The sequence below is a fragment of the Phoenix dactylifera genome, chromosome 11 (genome assembly GCF_051530095.1).
Source record: "Phoenix dactylifera cultivar Ajwa chromosome 11, Ajwa_hap1_PhDact_Kaust_v1.1, whole genome shotgun sequence".
NCBI classification, from domain to species: domain Eukaryota; kingdom Viridiplantae; phylum Streptophyta; class Magnoliopsida; order Arecales; family Arecaceae; genus Phoenix; species Phoenix dactylifera.
This window is the reverse complement of record NC_143200.1, coordinates 18235501-18249389: the sequence shown is the minus strand read 5'-3', so window position 1 is coordinate 18249389 and position 13889 is coordinate 18235501. Positions and strand designations below refer to the sequence as shown.

At 37.9% G+C, this 13889-nt stretch overlaps 1 protein-coding gene across 1 annotated transcript; it reads left to right on the top strand.

The window, feature by feature from the left end:
- Positions 1–12347: 12347 nt before the first annotated feature.
- Positions 12348–13091, top strand: LOC120111353 (basic leucine zipper 43-like). Its single transcript, XM_039128289.2, has one exon. It carries the CDS (start codon positions 12433–12435, stop codon positions 12943–12945), a length of 513 nt encoding a protein of 170 aa, XP_038984217.2. The 5' UTR covers positions 12348–12432; the 3' UTR covers positions 12946–13091.
- Positions 13092–13889: the final 798 nt, after the last annotated feature.

The following is a 13889-nucleotide window of genomic DNA, read 5'->3' as shown; positions in this document are numbered from 1 at the left end:
ATATTATAATATATTTCTAATCATATTATTATCATATTATTATTGAAGGATAATTTTAAATTATAGTAGAAATATATTATTATATTTTATATTTATATAATGAAAATATTTAATATATTACTCCTATTTACCTTATTTTTTAATCAAAATAATTATTAATATTAAAAAATCTATTATAAGTATAAATAAAAATATTAATTCTATAATGAAAAAAAACATATTTTTATAAGAATAATAATTTATAGGAGTAATAAATATATTTTTATAGAATATATTAATAATTAATATATTGATAAATATATTAATATTTTATTATAATATATTTTATATGATTAATAAATATATGATAAGGGTTACTAAAAGTAGAATATGTGATAAAATTATAGAGCTATTATTGGAATTAGCATATTGACTTACATTTTTAATTCATGAAAATTAAAAACACATCTAAGATATATCAGAGGTATTTGTGGTATTATGTGGTCGGTGATCTTGAAACCTTGTACCATACCAAACAAGTTACTCATGGATACCCAGAAATTTTTAATCACTGGACCATGGCCTACCAAACACATTGATCTTAGATCACTGGGGATCAAATCACCTCAGTATTTGGATCACCGGAGATTTTAGATCACTGTGGTGATCCTGTTGCGGTTACCAAACGCCCCCTTAGTAGTTTCCAACAGTAGAATTGACAACTGCTTGCTTGCTTGACATTAAAGAAGTATAAGATTTCTGCTGTGCAGGGGAAGCTGGTTTCCTCTCGTCCGGATGCAGTGATATCGACAGACAAGAAGTTGGTGCATGCTACAAACTTGTACCATAGTGGTTGAGGGAAGAGATGATGATGTGTGTTTTCTTGAGTAGGTTTGCAGTAAAGTCCAGTTTGCTCCTTGCCGTACAAGTAGGTTTTTGCGTTCATGTCATGGTTCCTTTTTAATGCACTCAACAGCATGTTGTTACTGAATTCTTTTAGAAGTAATGACTTTGCTGTATCATTAAGTTTATCCGGGACTTTACCATAATCCGAAGGAAGGCAGCAGGAGGAGTCATCTATTTGGAGGGGGTGATGTGCAAGTATTTCACTGCTTAGGAGAGACATTGTGGACATGACAGCATATATTAATGCCATCCTACTTTGTTATATTATCGGCTCTAAACCTGCAATAATATGCTACCAAGATTTTGCAGTCAAGCAGCTACAAAGAAGGACTTCGGCTTCATGATATGGTACTTGTAGACTTCAGAATAGTAAAAGATCAAGATAGCTGGAGGGCTGCAGAGGCTTGGGCTTTGTAATGGTAGACATAAAGAAGATAGCTGGTGGGTGTGTTTTTTTTTTTTTTTTGCTAGAAAAAAAAAGGGAAGGGGGAGGAAGGGACAAATCCACCCCCGCGTAGCAGCCCTCATCCTGTCAGGAGAATGTTCGATGCAGGCAGAAATGACCGTGTTGTGAGCACCCCGGCCGGTTTTACTCTGTGTTTTTTAATGCTAGAAAATTTTGAAAACTTGCTGTAATTAGTAGATGAGTGGTGGATAATTAACAGAAATAATGTCATTAATAAAATCCCCCATATGTTAAGGGCTCCGTAGTACTTTTTAAGTGCCAAATCCCAATTAACCACGAGTTGACCTTCCCTTCCAACAGGCCTTTGTCCATTGCAACTGCTTTATGGATCCATGCTTGCTGGAGCATTCAAATGCTTCCTTGAAGGATCCAATGGGATGCTTCTTATCGGCCTTTTGGTTGGGTTTTAGCTGCTAAATCACCAGTTCATGGTTCCCATGCACTCGGAGCTGAAGAATCATATCAACTTCTGTGACCAGCATGACTTCACAAAGTCAGCATTTTGCAGAGCTTAAACTACTGTACTGTAGTTACTTTGGTGCAAATCAGGTGCTCTTAGATGGAGCATTCTCTGTGAGGATTATATCAGGTGGCTTAATGTGAGCTAGTAGTGAAAAAAAAAATGAGGCTAGATGCTAAATAGCCCTATTAGTAGTCTAACTCTAATGAAGAGATGGACAATCAAGAAAAAAAAATTTATCAGAAACTGCTTTGCGTGATTATTGTCTAAGTGTGAAGCTTTCTTGGTATCTTTCCTCAATTGAATTTTCTGCTTTCAAGTATTAAGCTAACTTAATATATATGTTTAATGAAACTGGAGAGAGAGAGAGAGAGAGAGAGAGAGAGAAGCAAGAAAACGGGTCATGGTTTTATGCAGGTTCCAGAACACGAAGCACAACGAATGCAAGGCCAAAGGATTGGCAAAGGCAAATTGCATCAAATCAAGTAGCCTGTGCCTGAAAACTATGAAGGAAATAAGAATCCGCCATGCACTCCACCATTAACCATTTCTAGTCCCCTCTTTCCGAAGTGATTACCGCATGGTATGAAGGGATTGGAATCCCTTCAACTTGGATGCATGGCAGATTTTGTTGATGGCTTGTGTCGAAGAAACTAGTAGACAGGAAAACTGGAGGAGCAACTTGCTCCTTGCTTGGGCTGTTAAGAAGAGCGAGAGAGGCATATGTTCTTAACAATGGCATTAAATTCAGCCCACCTAGATCCATACGACATGTGGGATTCCCCTGGGGCTCCATCGTGCAAAATTGTTAATGGGCCAGATCTTTTTGCACTTGGGACTCATTGCTAAGAAAGTCATGCTTAGACTTTAGTATCCCAAGGCATGTTCTTCTTCAGCAGTATGGCTGCCTAAGCCCCATTTGGCAAAACTGTTGGCAGTAAAATTTTTTTAATATAATATTATTATAAAAGGTTATTTGTTGTTTGGTAACTACATTTCTAAAGTGTCGTAAAACTTTAATATGTGTTTGGTAAACAAACTGAGAAAGTATTTTTGGTATAATAAAATGACCACAAAGGATATTGCATAATATTATACAACAAAGTATAATAAAAAATAATATGTATTAATACATAAATATATAATATAGTATAATATTATTTTAATGTAATATAATATTATTATAATAAAGTAATATAATATTGTATACTATAGCATAATAATATAACATAATTTGATATTATATAATATAACATAGCAATATATTATGATATAATGTAATATAATATTATATTTATAGTATAGTACAATAATAAAGATATAAAATATTATAATATAAAGAGACTCCTGCAGATTTATGCAATATAAAGGGATATTTTTTGTAATTATAATATTTTTTCATGGGTATTTTGGTCCAAAGGAAGAAATTTATAAATCAAACAATTTTTCGATGCATGCTAAAAATACTTTTCCAAAGAAGCTTTATTTTGGTGCTTATCTCAAGAAGCTATTTTATCTTTCTGGCAAAGCTAAAACAGCTTTCCAATTTTGTACCAAACACCTCTATTCCATCCAAAAGTTAGGACTGCAAATGGGTTGGGTTCTAAGTGACCCCGATCTGACCCGATTTCTTGTTCGGATCCTAATTTTGGACCCAGACCCGATCCGGTTGAAAATCGGGTCAGGTCGGGTCGGTCCATGCCTACAAATTTTGACCCGATGGGTCATTCGAATTGGATCGGGTCCGGGTCGAGTCCGGGTCCGGGTCTATATATTTTTATATTCAAAATTTCACTATATAATAGTAAATAACATCAAGCAAAAAAAAATAGGTCAGGTCAAGTCCAGGTCCGAGTCGAGATTGGGTAGACCCGACCCGACCCAAAAAATCGAACAGGTCCAAATTTAGGACCCGACCCGGCCCTGCAGGTCCTAAAATTCGGGTTGAGTCACGGATCGACCCAACCCATTTGCAGTCCTACCAAAAGTACTTTTGGAACGTCAAAAAGTGCTTTCTGGCTCACCAAAAGCTCTACCAGAAAGCTAAAACAACTTCTTGGGAGAAACTCCAAAAGTACTTTTAGCATGCGTCGGAAAGTTGTTTTGATTTATAAAACTTTTCTTTTTGGACCAAAATACCAACGATAAAATATTATAATTACAAAAAAATATTTTTTTATTTATAGAAATCTGCAGGAGCCTCAACAAAGAAAACAAGAGAACCAAAAATTAGTTTCTAAAAATATTATATTAATATATAATGATAATAATTATAATATTTTATTTTTTTATTATTGTATTATACTATAAATATAATATTATATTACATTATATCATAATACATTAATATGTTATATTATATAATACCAAATTATGTTATATTATTATGCTACAGTATACAATATTATATTACTATATTATAATAATATTATATTATATTATAGTAATATTATAATATATTATATATTTATGTATTAATATATATTATATTTTATTATGCTCTGTTGAATAATGTTATGCAATATTCTTTATGGTTATTTTGTTATACCAAAAGTATTTTCTCAATTTATTTACCAAACACATATTAAAGTTCTACAACATTTTAGAAATGTAGTTACCAAACAACAAATAAATTTTTATAAAATCTCTACTTTCGAAAGCTCTACTGCCAACAGCTCTGCCAAAAGACCTAAGCCTTTGTGGGTACTTTCTATTATCAGGTATTAAACTTTTTGTGCATGCTTTTGATGATATAATAACGAATGCGTTGCTTCTTAGTAAAACTCCTAGGCCACAATAGAAGGTACACGCTATCTATCTTCCTATGTCCATGCTTAACTAGAAATTTCTGTAGAGGATATTGTCGATCTGCCATCAAAATTGCCCATCAAAATATTTTCCATCTACCATGCATAGCGTCATTATCTTGGGTGACTTTTCCAGAAGAATAACAATATGAATTAAAGAACATAGTAGCTTTACAAAAGTAAGAAAGTGGCAGAAGCTCGGTGCCTGAATTGAAACTTGTGGGCATGCCTAAGGAGGCCATGGTGCCTCCACTCAACGTAGGGTTCATGTGCTGAGCTCATCATAGGACCATGCGTGGTCCTATGGTTTCGAGGCTTTCCTGTAACCATCCTTCGTTCTTTTAATGGCGATAGGCGTGCAGGTGCAATGAATTGCTCATCGTAGGCAAGTTAATATAGTCTCATGGAACTTGATCGAGAGCTCCTCGTAAGTTTTATTAACATATTTCATGGAACCCGAAGAGGCGTCTCGGAGTCGAAGCTGCAGCAATCATTTGGAGACACACCTAAAAGCATCCATCTTTGTCGTGCGGCAAAAATGAAAAGGTTCTCCACGTCCTGACAGCGGCAGCAATGGTGGTTTCTTTGCTCTCACAGTCTCTCAAAACAATTGGAGGGCACCCCATTAGTTTAACAGGCATAATCTCCATCATTATCCACATTCTGAGTGGATCGAGACCATGTTTTTGTTGGTACGCAAGCATTTTTAACTTGCGTGCGAGTTCGCGTCACCCTTCAACGCACTCAGAATTATTTTAAGCTCAATAGCAAGCACTCGGATCCATGGAGTCCACTAGTTCTTCCAAAAAGCCATCAAACATTACCAAATTCTAATGCATGTATCTATCCACACGTCCCAAAGGCATCTGCAGCCACAAGCGCAAAAGGCTGGCAAAAATACTAAGGGCAATGAAGGCCTCTTGTTTAGTATCCAGCTAGCTAAGAGAGTTCTGACGGAAATGGATCCTATTCGGGGTAGGCGTCCAAGGCTTATCCTTTCTCAGCCAATCTCATCAAACCGAACACAACCTCTAGCACATAATAAGAGCAAAACCTAGAGTCTAAACAAAACGGCGTGGGAGTGTTTTGGTGATAAAATAGGTGGGGCCAAGAGCACTATGTGGTACAAGTGACGGTACGACCAAATATGTACCTCCTCTCATTTTCTAGAGAGAAAGAGAGAGAGAGAGATTAAATTAGTGGAAGAAGAGTTCGTCTCTTGGTTAGGTAAATCTACTGTAAGGCAAACAGTAACAGTATTGCCGGCTGAATTTTCTCTTTTGTGGCGAAGTACTAAGAAGAAATGCTTTAGACCGACTTGGTGGCTATTCCAACTGCTTTTCGTGATACTTTGTTTTCAAATTTTATAGGATATATCTATATTAGGTATGTATAAACCATCCATCTTATCAGAAAAAAGAAAATGGAGGGGGAGAGAGAGAAAGAGAGAGATTAATTGAAGGAAAAGGTGAAGAAGAGAGAAGGGTTCGGAGAGGAGGAGAGGGATATGGTGCTGCCGGCTCACGTGCAAACTGGGGCTCACCATTTTTTCAAAAATTTTTTTTTGCTAAGACGGGCGAGTCAGGGGGCTCACCATATTGACTGGTGCCCCTTTGTGGCTGCAAGCAGTCATCAGCTCTTTTTTTTTTTTTTTTCCTTTTTATTTGGTGCATTACTCGTTGTTACATTCCAAATAGCGATGGAGCTGGCGAGCACTCTCTCGGATCGCTGGACTTGTCAAATCCGTGATTGAATCCGCCTGCTTTATCTGGTCTTAAGCTTACAAGACGCAATTTGTAGCTGGTGGACTGCCACGTTTGACCACCATTTCAATTTAGGGCCTTTTTTCTTCATAAAGATACTTTGGTTTTAGTACAAGATTTTATTTTTGACCTGAATTCAAGCACGTGTGGACGGATACAACTGTTTGTGGTCACAAGAAAACTTTTAGTAAGTCATCCGTTTTCTATTTTCACAAAGAAAAAACTTTTTGACTATGAACATTACGCATCACTTGGACCACTTGCTTGAAAAAAATTCCAAAGACTAGACTATACCCCAAGTTCTAAATTTTCAGAAGCATTTCCTTGAGTATTTCTTGCCGATATTTAATTGAATATTTTTCCCCCCTCTTGCCCCAGCTTGTGTTTCATGCATGGTTTAGCTATCATTGGGGGTGCGACAATTATCAATTAATGTAGTTGATTGTGGATTACATTAGCATATACCCCTCGGTCATTTCATAAACCAAATCCTCTAAGATGAAATTGAATGCAAGGCTACCCGACATGGTAGATTTGTACCTTTTTGATATATTTGCTTATTATCCTTTTCATACAAATTTGATGCTTTGATATGCATGAAGCTAACTATATGTCACTATCTATAACATCATCTAAAAATATTAATTACTAGAAGGCATTATTTGGAAACCTTGGTTTTTTTATAAAATACCAATATCTACCTTATGTATAGCTGATATCAAACTAAGCATAATCCACACAGGCCTCACGTATCTCTATATTTAAGTATTAATATTCTTTCTCGGCTAAAAATCTAAACCTATTTAAATTCAATAACAAATACTATATATTTAATCACAAAAATTATGATCAACCGAACCTGTAATATCTTGTTGACCACATAAATCATGAACATAATTCGTTTTGATACCATTTATTATAATCTAGAATTTCAACTCAAAAAAGTAATTAAAATATATTACTTGAATTTTATGGATTTGTATAAATGTTAATATCTATATAGTGCATAACTAAACATATAATTGTAGATATTATCTTCTACTCTCGGCACAGATCAAACCTTTTGATAATATATTCCAGGTCTTTCACACATCTACATGCATGCGACAAGACATGACATTATAAATAAGTGGACAAAAAGGGCAAGGCTTACGTACGGTAAGCTGTACCCCACACAAAAGTTTACACGCAAGCATCTGCAAGGTAGTAGCAACCATCAGGTAAATATTACTTGGTGACGATCAAGGGCAATAAAAAATTGTTTGAGTATATAACTAGCGATCTTGTAAGTTAAACAATAGAACAAAATATTATTATTTATTTTTTCCCAAGTCACTCACAATTCAACCCGCACTTCCTCTGCTAAATGCCAGCACAAATTGGGAGAAAGTCATGTTTTCCCAAGTCACTCGCAATCGAACCGCACTTCCTCTGCTAAATGCCAGCACAAATTGGGAGAAAGCAAAGGGCCGGATGAGATCATCTTTCCCCATCAAACACTTATGCGACAACTAACATTTAGGCACCTTTAGCATCAAATGATTCAATACTTTTACAAATTAAAGTTGTCTTCAATTAAAGATGGAGAGATTTAAAATTTTACGAAACAACTTTTTTTCATGCAAGAGCAAAATTATATTATTTTACATGCTGTCTCGAGCTAATTGGTGGGTAGCTAGGCCAAATTAGTTGGAAACTTAACGCAATTTAAGCCAAATCTTGTTTTGAACTTGAACAACTTTTTTGACCAAATCTTGCCCACTGATAATTAAATTATTTTTTTATTTTTTTTGTTGGCTCATCAACTACAAATCGATGGTTACCTAACATAAACCACAAGAAACAGAAGACATTGCTTGCATCATAAGTAAATAACCTAAGGAAACAAAAATAAAAGCATTTACTGAATAGAAAATTTTAAAGCTGCATTAAGTTATCATCAACCACAAAAATTTGCTATCAACAATATAATAGTCTCTTAAATATAAGAATAGCCTAGGTAAACTGGAAAAAAAATGCGTAGCATTAGTTGTGTATCGAGCCTATTCAATTAATCCATGTTAGATTTGATTTACATTGTCAATCTATTCTCTACCAGTTTAAAGTTTTTTTGAGAAGAACCAGGTTAGTTAAAATGGATCATCTTGATTTTTTTGTATTATCTATATTAACTCAGTTGCATCAACTAAATTATCCTATCAATTGCATGATTTGGATTGTATTCGAGGACTCTTATGGCTAACAATCCAAATTTAAAAGAGGACAGAGGGTTTATTTATTTATTTTTTGGATCCATTTGCAATCCGAGGATGGTTCGGATTCCTTTCAAGTTGAACGGGTGGACCCAGCCATCATCCAGCCCTGCTTCTTTTTTTTTTTTAATCTCTGAAGCGGCAGAGAACCAAACCCTATCCATCCGACAGCGAGGGTGCAGAGATGAGGTAGCCGTTAAATCCAGTCCCCTCCGTACGGCGCCACCCCTCCACCACCTGGTTGCTTCTGTCCCTCACTCCCACGCCTCGTCGGAGACGCCTATCATTACTCCCTCCCTCCCTCCCTCCACCGCGCGAGGACTTTACTTCGCCTGCCATCCTTTCAACGCCATTATTATTATCCGTAGCTCTCCTTCCTCCTTCCTCCTTCTCCCTCTCTCTCTCTCTCGTCTCTCTCCCTCCGTAGCCCGTACCGTCCCATCGCCTCCGGGGCCCAACAAACCTCAATCCATGCTCTTATCTTTGTCATCTTCCGGACGCATCGAAATCCAATCAAAGGTGATGGGTGTTTTGAAGGAGTTAAAAGATGCTGGCGACCGCAAGCACGACAAATATTCGTTTCTGCTGCTCCGCGGGAATCGCTCATGTCGGAATCAGCAAGGCCACCTGTCACCCAAAAATATCAGCACGGTTTAGCTGGAGGCTAGAATGAGTGCCACGTAGAATGAACGCTTTAGATTTAGTTGGCTACGGAGGACCAGTATGTCTTACAATAGAGGCCAAAAGGCAAAGCTGAGATTTTCCTGTCTTCCATGATCTCAAACGCGGTCGACGCAGACGCGTTTGAAATTATTCCTTAGGCTGGTTGTTGGATGGCAGGTGATTTTATATAGATTGCGAAGGAGGCATGGTTGCTTAATGGCGATTCAAATAAGGACGGATCACCTCACTGAGGAAAAAGAACGTATACTTTACACTATTGAGAGCGTAATGGAAGGCAAGGCTAAGATTGAAAGAAGGGCGTGGGGATTTGGCATGTGGAAGGACATATCATATCTCATCCACGAGACCACCAAAATTCGTATCTCACCTCCATGAAAAACGCTAGTGGCTAGATACTACTTTGTCCGTAGAAGCTCACACATGATCAGATAAGATGATTCATGGAAGTGGTTTGGTTCACCACTGATACCAAGTGCGGAGTGCGGCTGCGCCGAACTGTTTAAGGATCCAATGCCTAAATATGAAGGCATCCCTAGTTGAGCATAGAATTGCTGGTTGCGTTGATGATGGTCTTGGTTTTGGCTGATGGCAATGGTGGGTTTTTTTGAAAGAGACATGTACTTTCTCGACACTGCCCCAGAAAAAGGACTTCTATTGGCACACATAAAGCTAATAGAACCTCGTGTGGATGCTCCACCACAATTTTGGTTGATACAACACTGCATCACTATTCAGATGTAGACTCTTGCTACATGTTAAGGCTGGCCCTGGTTTCTCCCTGTTTCTTTGGAAGCCCTGGTGTTAAATTGCATGGTATTCTACTTCAGAAATCATAGATTGGAACCTTCAAAATCATCTTAAGAAATGAGGCACAGGAGAAAAACAAGTAGAAATGGCTGAAGGAGCTATAGTTGTAAGAAATTTGATATGCCATGTAAGTCGCTCTTAAATTCGAGCATGGCACCCTATGATGTTGATGTGGGAGGAGTGACTCTAGAAATGCGCCTAACATAATGGTGCAGGTATTTCTCTGATCCATACATGGCATGTCTACATTCCTCAAAAAAAAAAAAAAAAAAAATGTCCGCCATGTCTTGCAAACATCATAGAGAATTCAAATACTGCATCAATGATATATAACTTCAGAAAAAAGAAAAAAAAACAGTAATATTATCAATTTAAAAAGATAGATTTTTTCTTTTAAAGAGAAAAGTTTCAAACAGCGGAGTTGACTAAAGTGTTAATGGGAAAAGAATTATTTGCTTGAAAGAATTCCCAGCATTCCTGCCATTACACCAGATACTTGAAGAATATGTACTCCTAGGCATTCTATATGGCACCAATGCACGTTCTCTCCTTGGTGCCTGCTCCAATGGAGAAACTAACTACAAGGGAGACCCACTATCATTATTGCCAAAACATCTTCTTGGATGCTTACATTGGAAACCATGAAGATCCATTTTTAGGCAATTGGCAAGATCTATCAAGTGATACAATTAAAGGATAGGTGCGAATGTTTACAAAGATTCCAAAGTGAAGAGGATAAATATTCATCCTAATCCACCGCAAATCCACCGGTAGATCATAGATAGCCTCTGCAGCAAGCCAAGGGGCTACTGTAAGAAAGTTCTTCCAGGGCACAGAATCTGCATCAGATTCAGTGTGGGTAAATCAAGTGACAGCGCTTTCAAACTTTTTTGTGATCGCTGCACGCTTATGGAATTTTATAATAAATTTGTGGACACCATCTAGCCAGCAAAGCTGTTCTAATCACGGCAATGCTGGCTATTATATCAGGTTTACTATGGGGAAAAAGAAAAGATCAGAAACTTATTGTTGGTCTGCAACTATAAACATATCGTAAATCTAAAGGCGAAAAAGTAAAACAAAAAGATACTGGTAGGACTAGGAAAAATTAATTAACTATAGGCATATGAAACAATGCTTGTTGCTTTATAAATGCCCAGATTAACATACCGAGAAATCAACTGAGATGGTGTAGATACCTACAACAATAAACAAAATAGATGTCCAAAAGAAGTGCAAAAAACTTATTACGCATCTGAGGAACTCTTGATGATGACAAAGATTCAGATACTACTGCAATTGGCAAAGAAATTTAACAGGAGTGATACATAAAGGATAAGGAAATGAAAACGGATATGATTCAGTTATGTGCAACGAAAATTAAAACAGGTCTCCCAAAGAAAAATAAGCCTTGAAAAAGAGAACCACCTCTGAGAAAGATTTCAGATAATTCGGCTGCTGTTCAAGAAACTTTTGTGGCACCATGCTTTCTAAGCATCCATCACAATCAAAACCAAAGGGGACTATTGAAGTGGATCATTTGAGTGACCACAAAAAATTTTTTACTATCAAGAAAGTGACATTCAATTGCGTCAGCCTGGCTGGAATTGAGAGCCACGCTCACAAAAATAAAATAATCCAACATTCCCCACACCTCTTTTTTCCTCTTCCCCCTCTTTCGCTTGCACCTCTCCCAGACATTCCCCTTGTTTAATAATGACACCCCATGAAAACGAACTGTACACTCCATTTAAGCACTTCAGTCCCCCAAGGGACCCATATCTCATTATGCTTTCCCAGCCACATGACACATGAAGCAATCCCATAATCCTGTCATCCATCATCCATGATCCATTATTAGGCCAGAATCAGCGTTGCAGCACTCTCATTTCACAAAAAATGCCTGTCACTGTTAGCCAACCAGCACCTAGCTTAATGGTCACAGCACCTGGTGGGTATGATGTTATCAAGGGCCATCATTTCCACACTGATGTCTGATTGTTATTATGGAGAGGCTTCTCAAAAGGCATTTGGTGGATACATACATAAGAAACATGCACATGCATCACCTGACATCCATCAAGCTGGATGATGATCTCATGGATGTGCATGTCCTTGTTGCTGCCTGTGACACAGGCTGAGGACTAGTTTTGAGGTGGGCCGCCACCCCTGAATTTTCACTCTATAAATCACCCCTACCACCCTTGATGCTTCCCTCCCTTCTCTCAAGCATCTCCTCGTAACAATTCTTCCCCTCCTCCCTTCCCAAAACCTTCTCTTCCTTCCTACTTCTTGAAGAGCTAAAACCATGCAGCCAGGTGAGGTTGCCAGCATTAGATATCTTGCACCTATGAACCCGCCTTCTTTTGGAGCTCACTTCAACATGGCACAGAACAGCATCCCCTCCTTCCACTTTAGTAGTCTCTTTGGACCTTATGCTGTACATCAAGTCCAGACAATGCCTCAGGTCCATGAGGTTGGCCTTCCCAGTTCGTGTCTCAGCAATAACTCAACTTCAGATGAGGCAGAAGAGCACCAACCGAGCCTAGCAGAGGAGAGGAGGAAGAGGAGGATGCTTTCCAATAGAGAGTCTGCACGCCGATCACGCATCAGAAAGCAGAAGCACTTAAGCGAGCTCTGGTCACAGGTTGTCCGCCTCCGCACTGCCAACCGCCAGCTCCTTGATCAGCTGAACCATGTGATGAGGGGTCGTGATCAGATCCTCTACGAGAATGCCCAGCTTAGAGATGAAGAGTCTGAGCTCAGAAAGAAACTCAAGGACCTTCCGGTGGAAAACACTAGTGGTGCACTGCTAGCATGAGAGCTAAATCAAAAATCCTACAGATCTCTGCATCCTCAAACCTGCTTCAATGGGAAAAAAGAGATCTTTTTTCTTGTTCTTACTTCCCTTGTTGTTCTCTTTTTGTTCTTCATTTTCCTGTGGGTTATGAAGAAGATGAACATCTCTTGATCAGAACTGCACTTAATTTTAGCTGCATGAAGAATAAAAGGGAATATTTTGATTTTGCATTAACAAACTTTAATAACTAATTCAGATTTTCAACTCTGAAAAATGAAAACTACAGGAAAGCCCCTAAATTAAACTGATATTAAAATTCTATGCAACTGTAGTATGATTTCACCACATTCCACGTAAAAGAGAAGCAGCTTGATGAAAAATTAGACAATTATGCCTTAAGGGTCTATGTACATGCTTCTGCTCATCTATCATTTTAAGAACACCACCAGTTGATCATACAGAAATTACCAGAAACCTCGAGTGAAGAGATACAAATTGAATATTGCTGGAAAGAGATATACATAGACACTCGAATTACTACTATAGGTAATAATTTCAATTATTTAACTCGGCATGCCAGAACAGAGGAAGGAGTGTCGGTCGAAGTGTGTTGCTCATATCAGAGAGGTCATGCTGCAGCACCTCAAACGGAAAGGTCTTCAAGCCCTGTTAAGGTCTTGAGACACAATAATGTGCAGGTGGTGGCAATTTGTGGTGGTGGAGCTTTCCAATAATAAGTAAACGTATGAAAAGTCCTTGCACTACAAGAGGACGACACTGTTCCCACTCTTTTTCAGAGAGCAACAATGCTCATCCAGGTTTAGTTCGGGTGGGCTAGTCTGCCCAGTTCCAGATAAGAACATGCAGATGGGGCTACCCTGCTGCCTCTATGTCCACAAACCCCCCTATTTATGTCCGTGGTTGGTTAGTTAAGAAAGACTGAGAGCCACTGCAACTTCCATGCA

What these genes read in the sequence shown, in the direction of transcription:
- LOC120111353 (XM_039128289.2), top strand. Translation starts at nt 12,433, where the DNA reads ATGCAGCCAGGTGAGGTTGCCAGCATTAGATATCTTGCACCTATGAAC.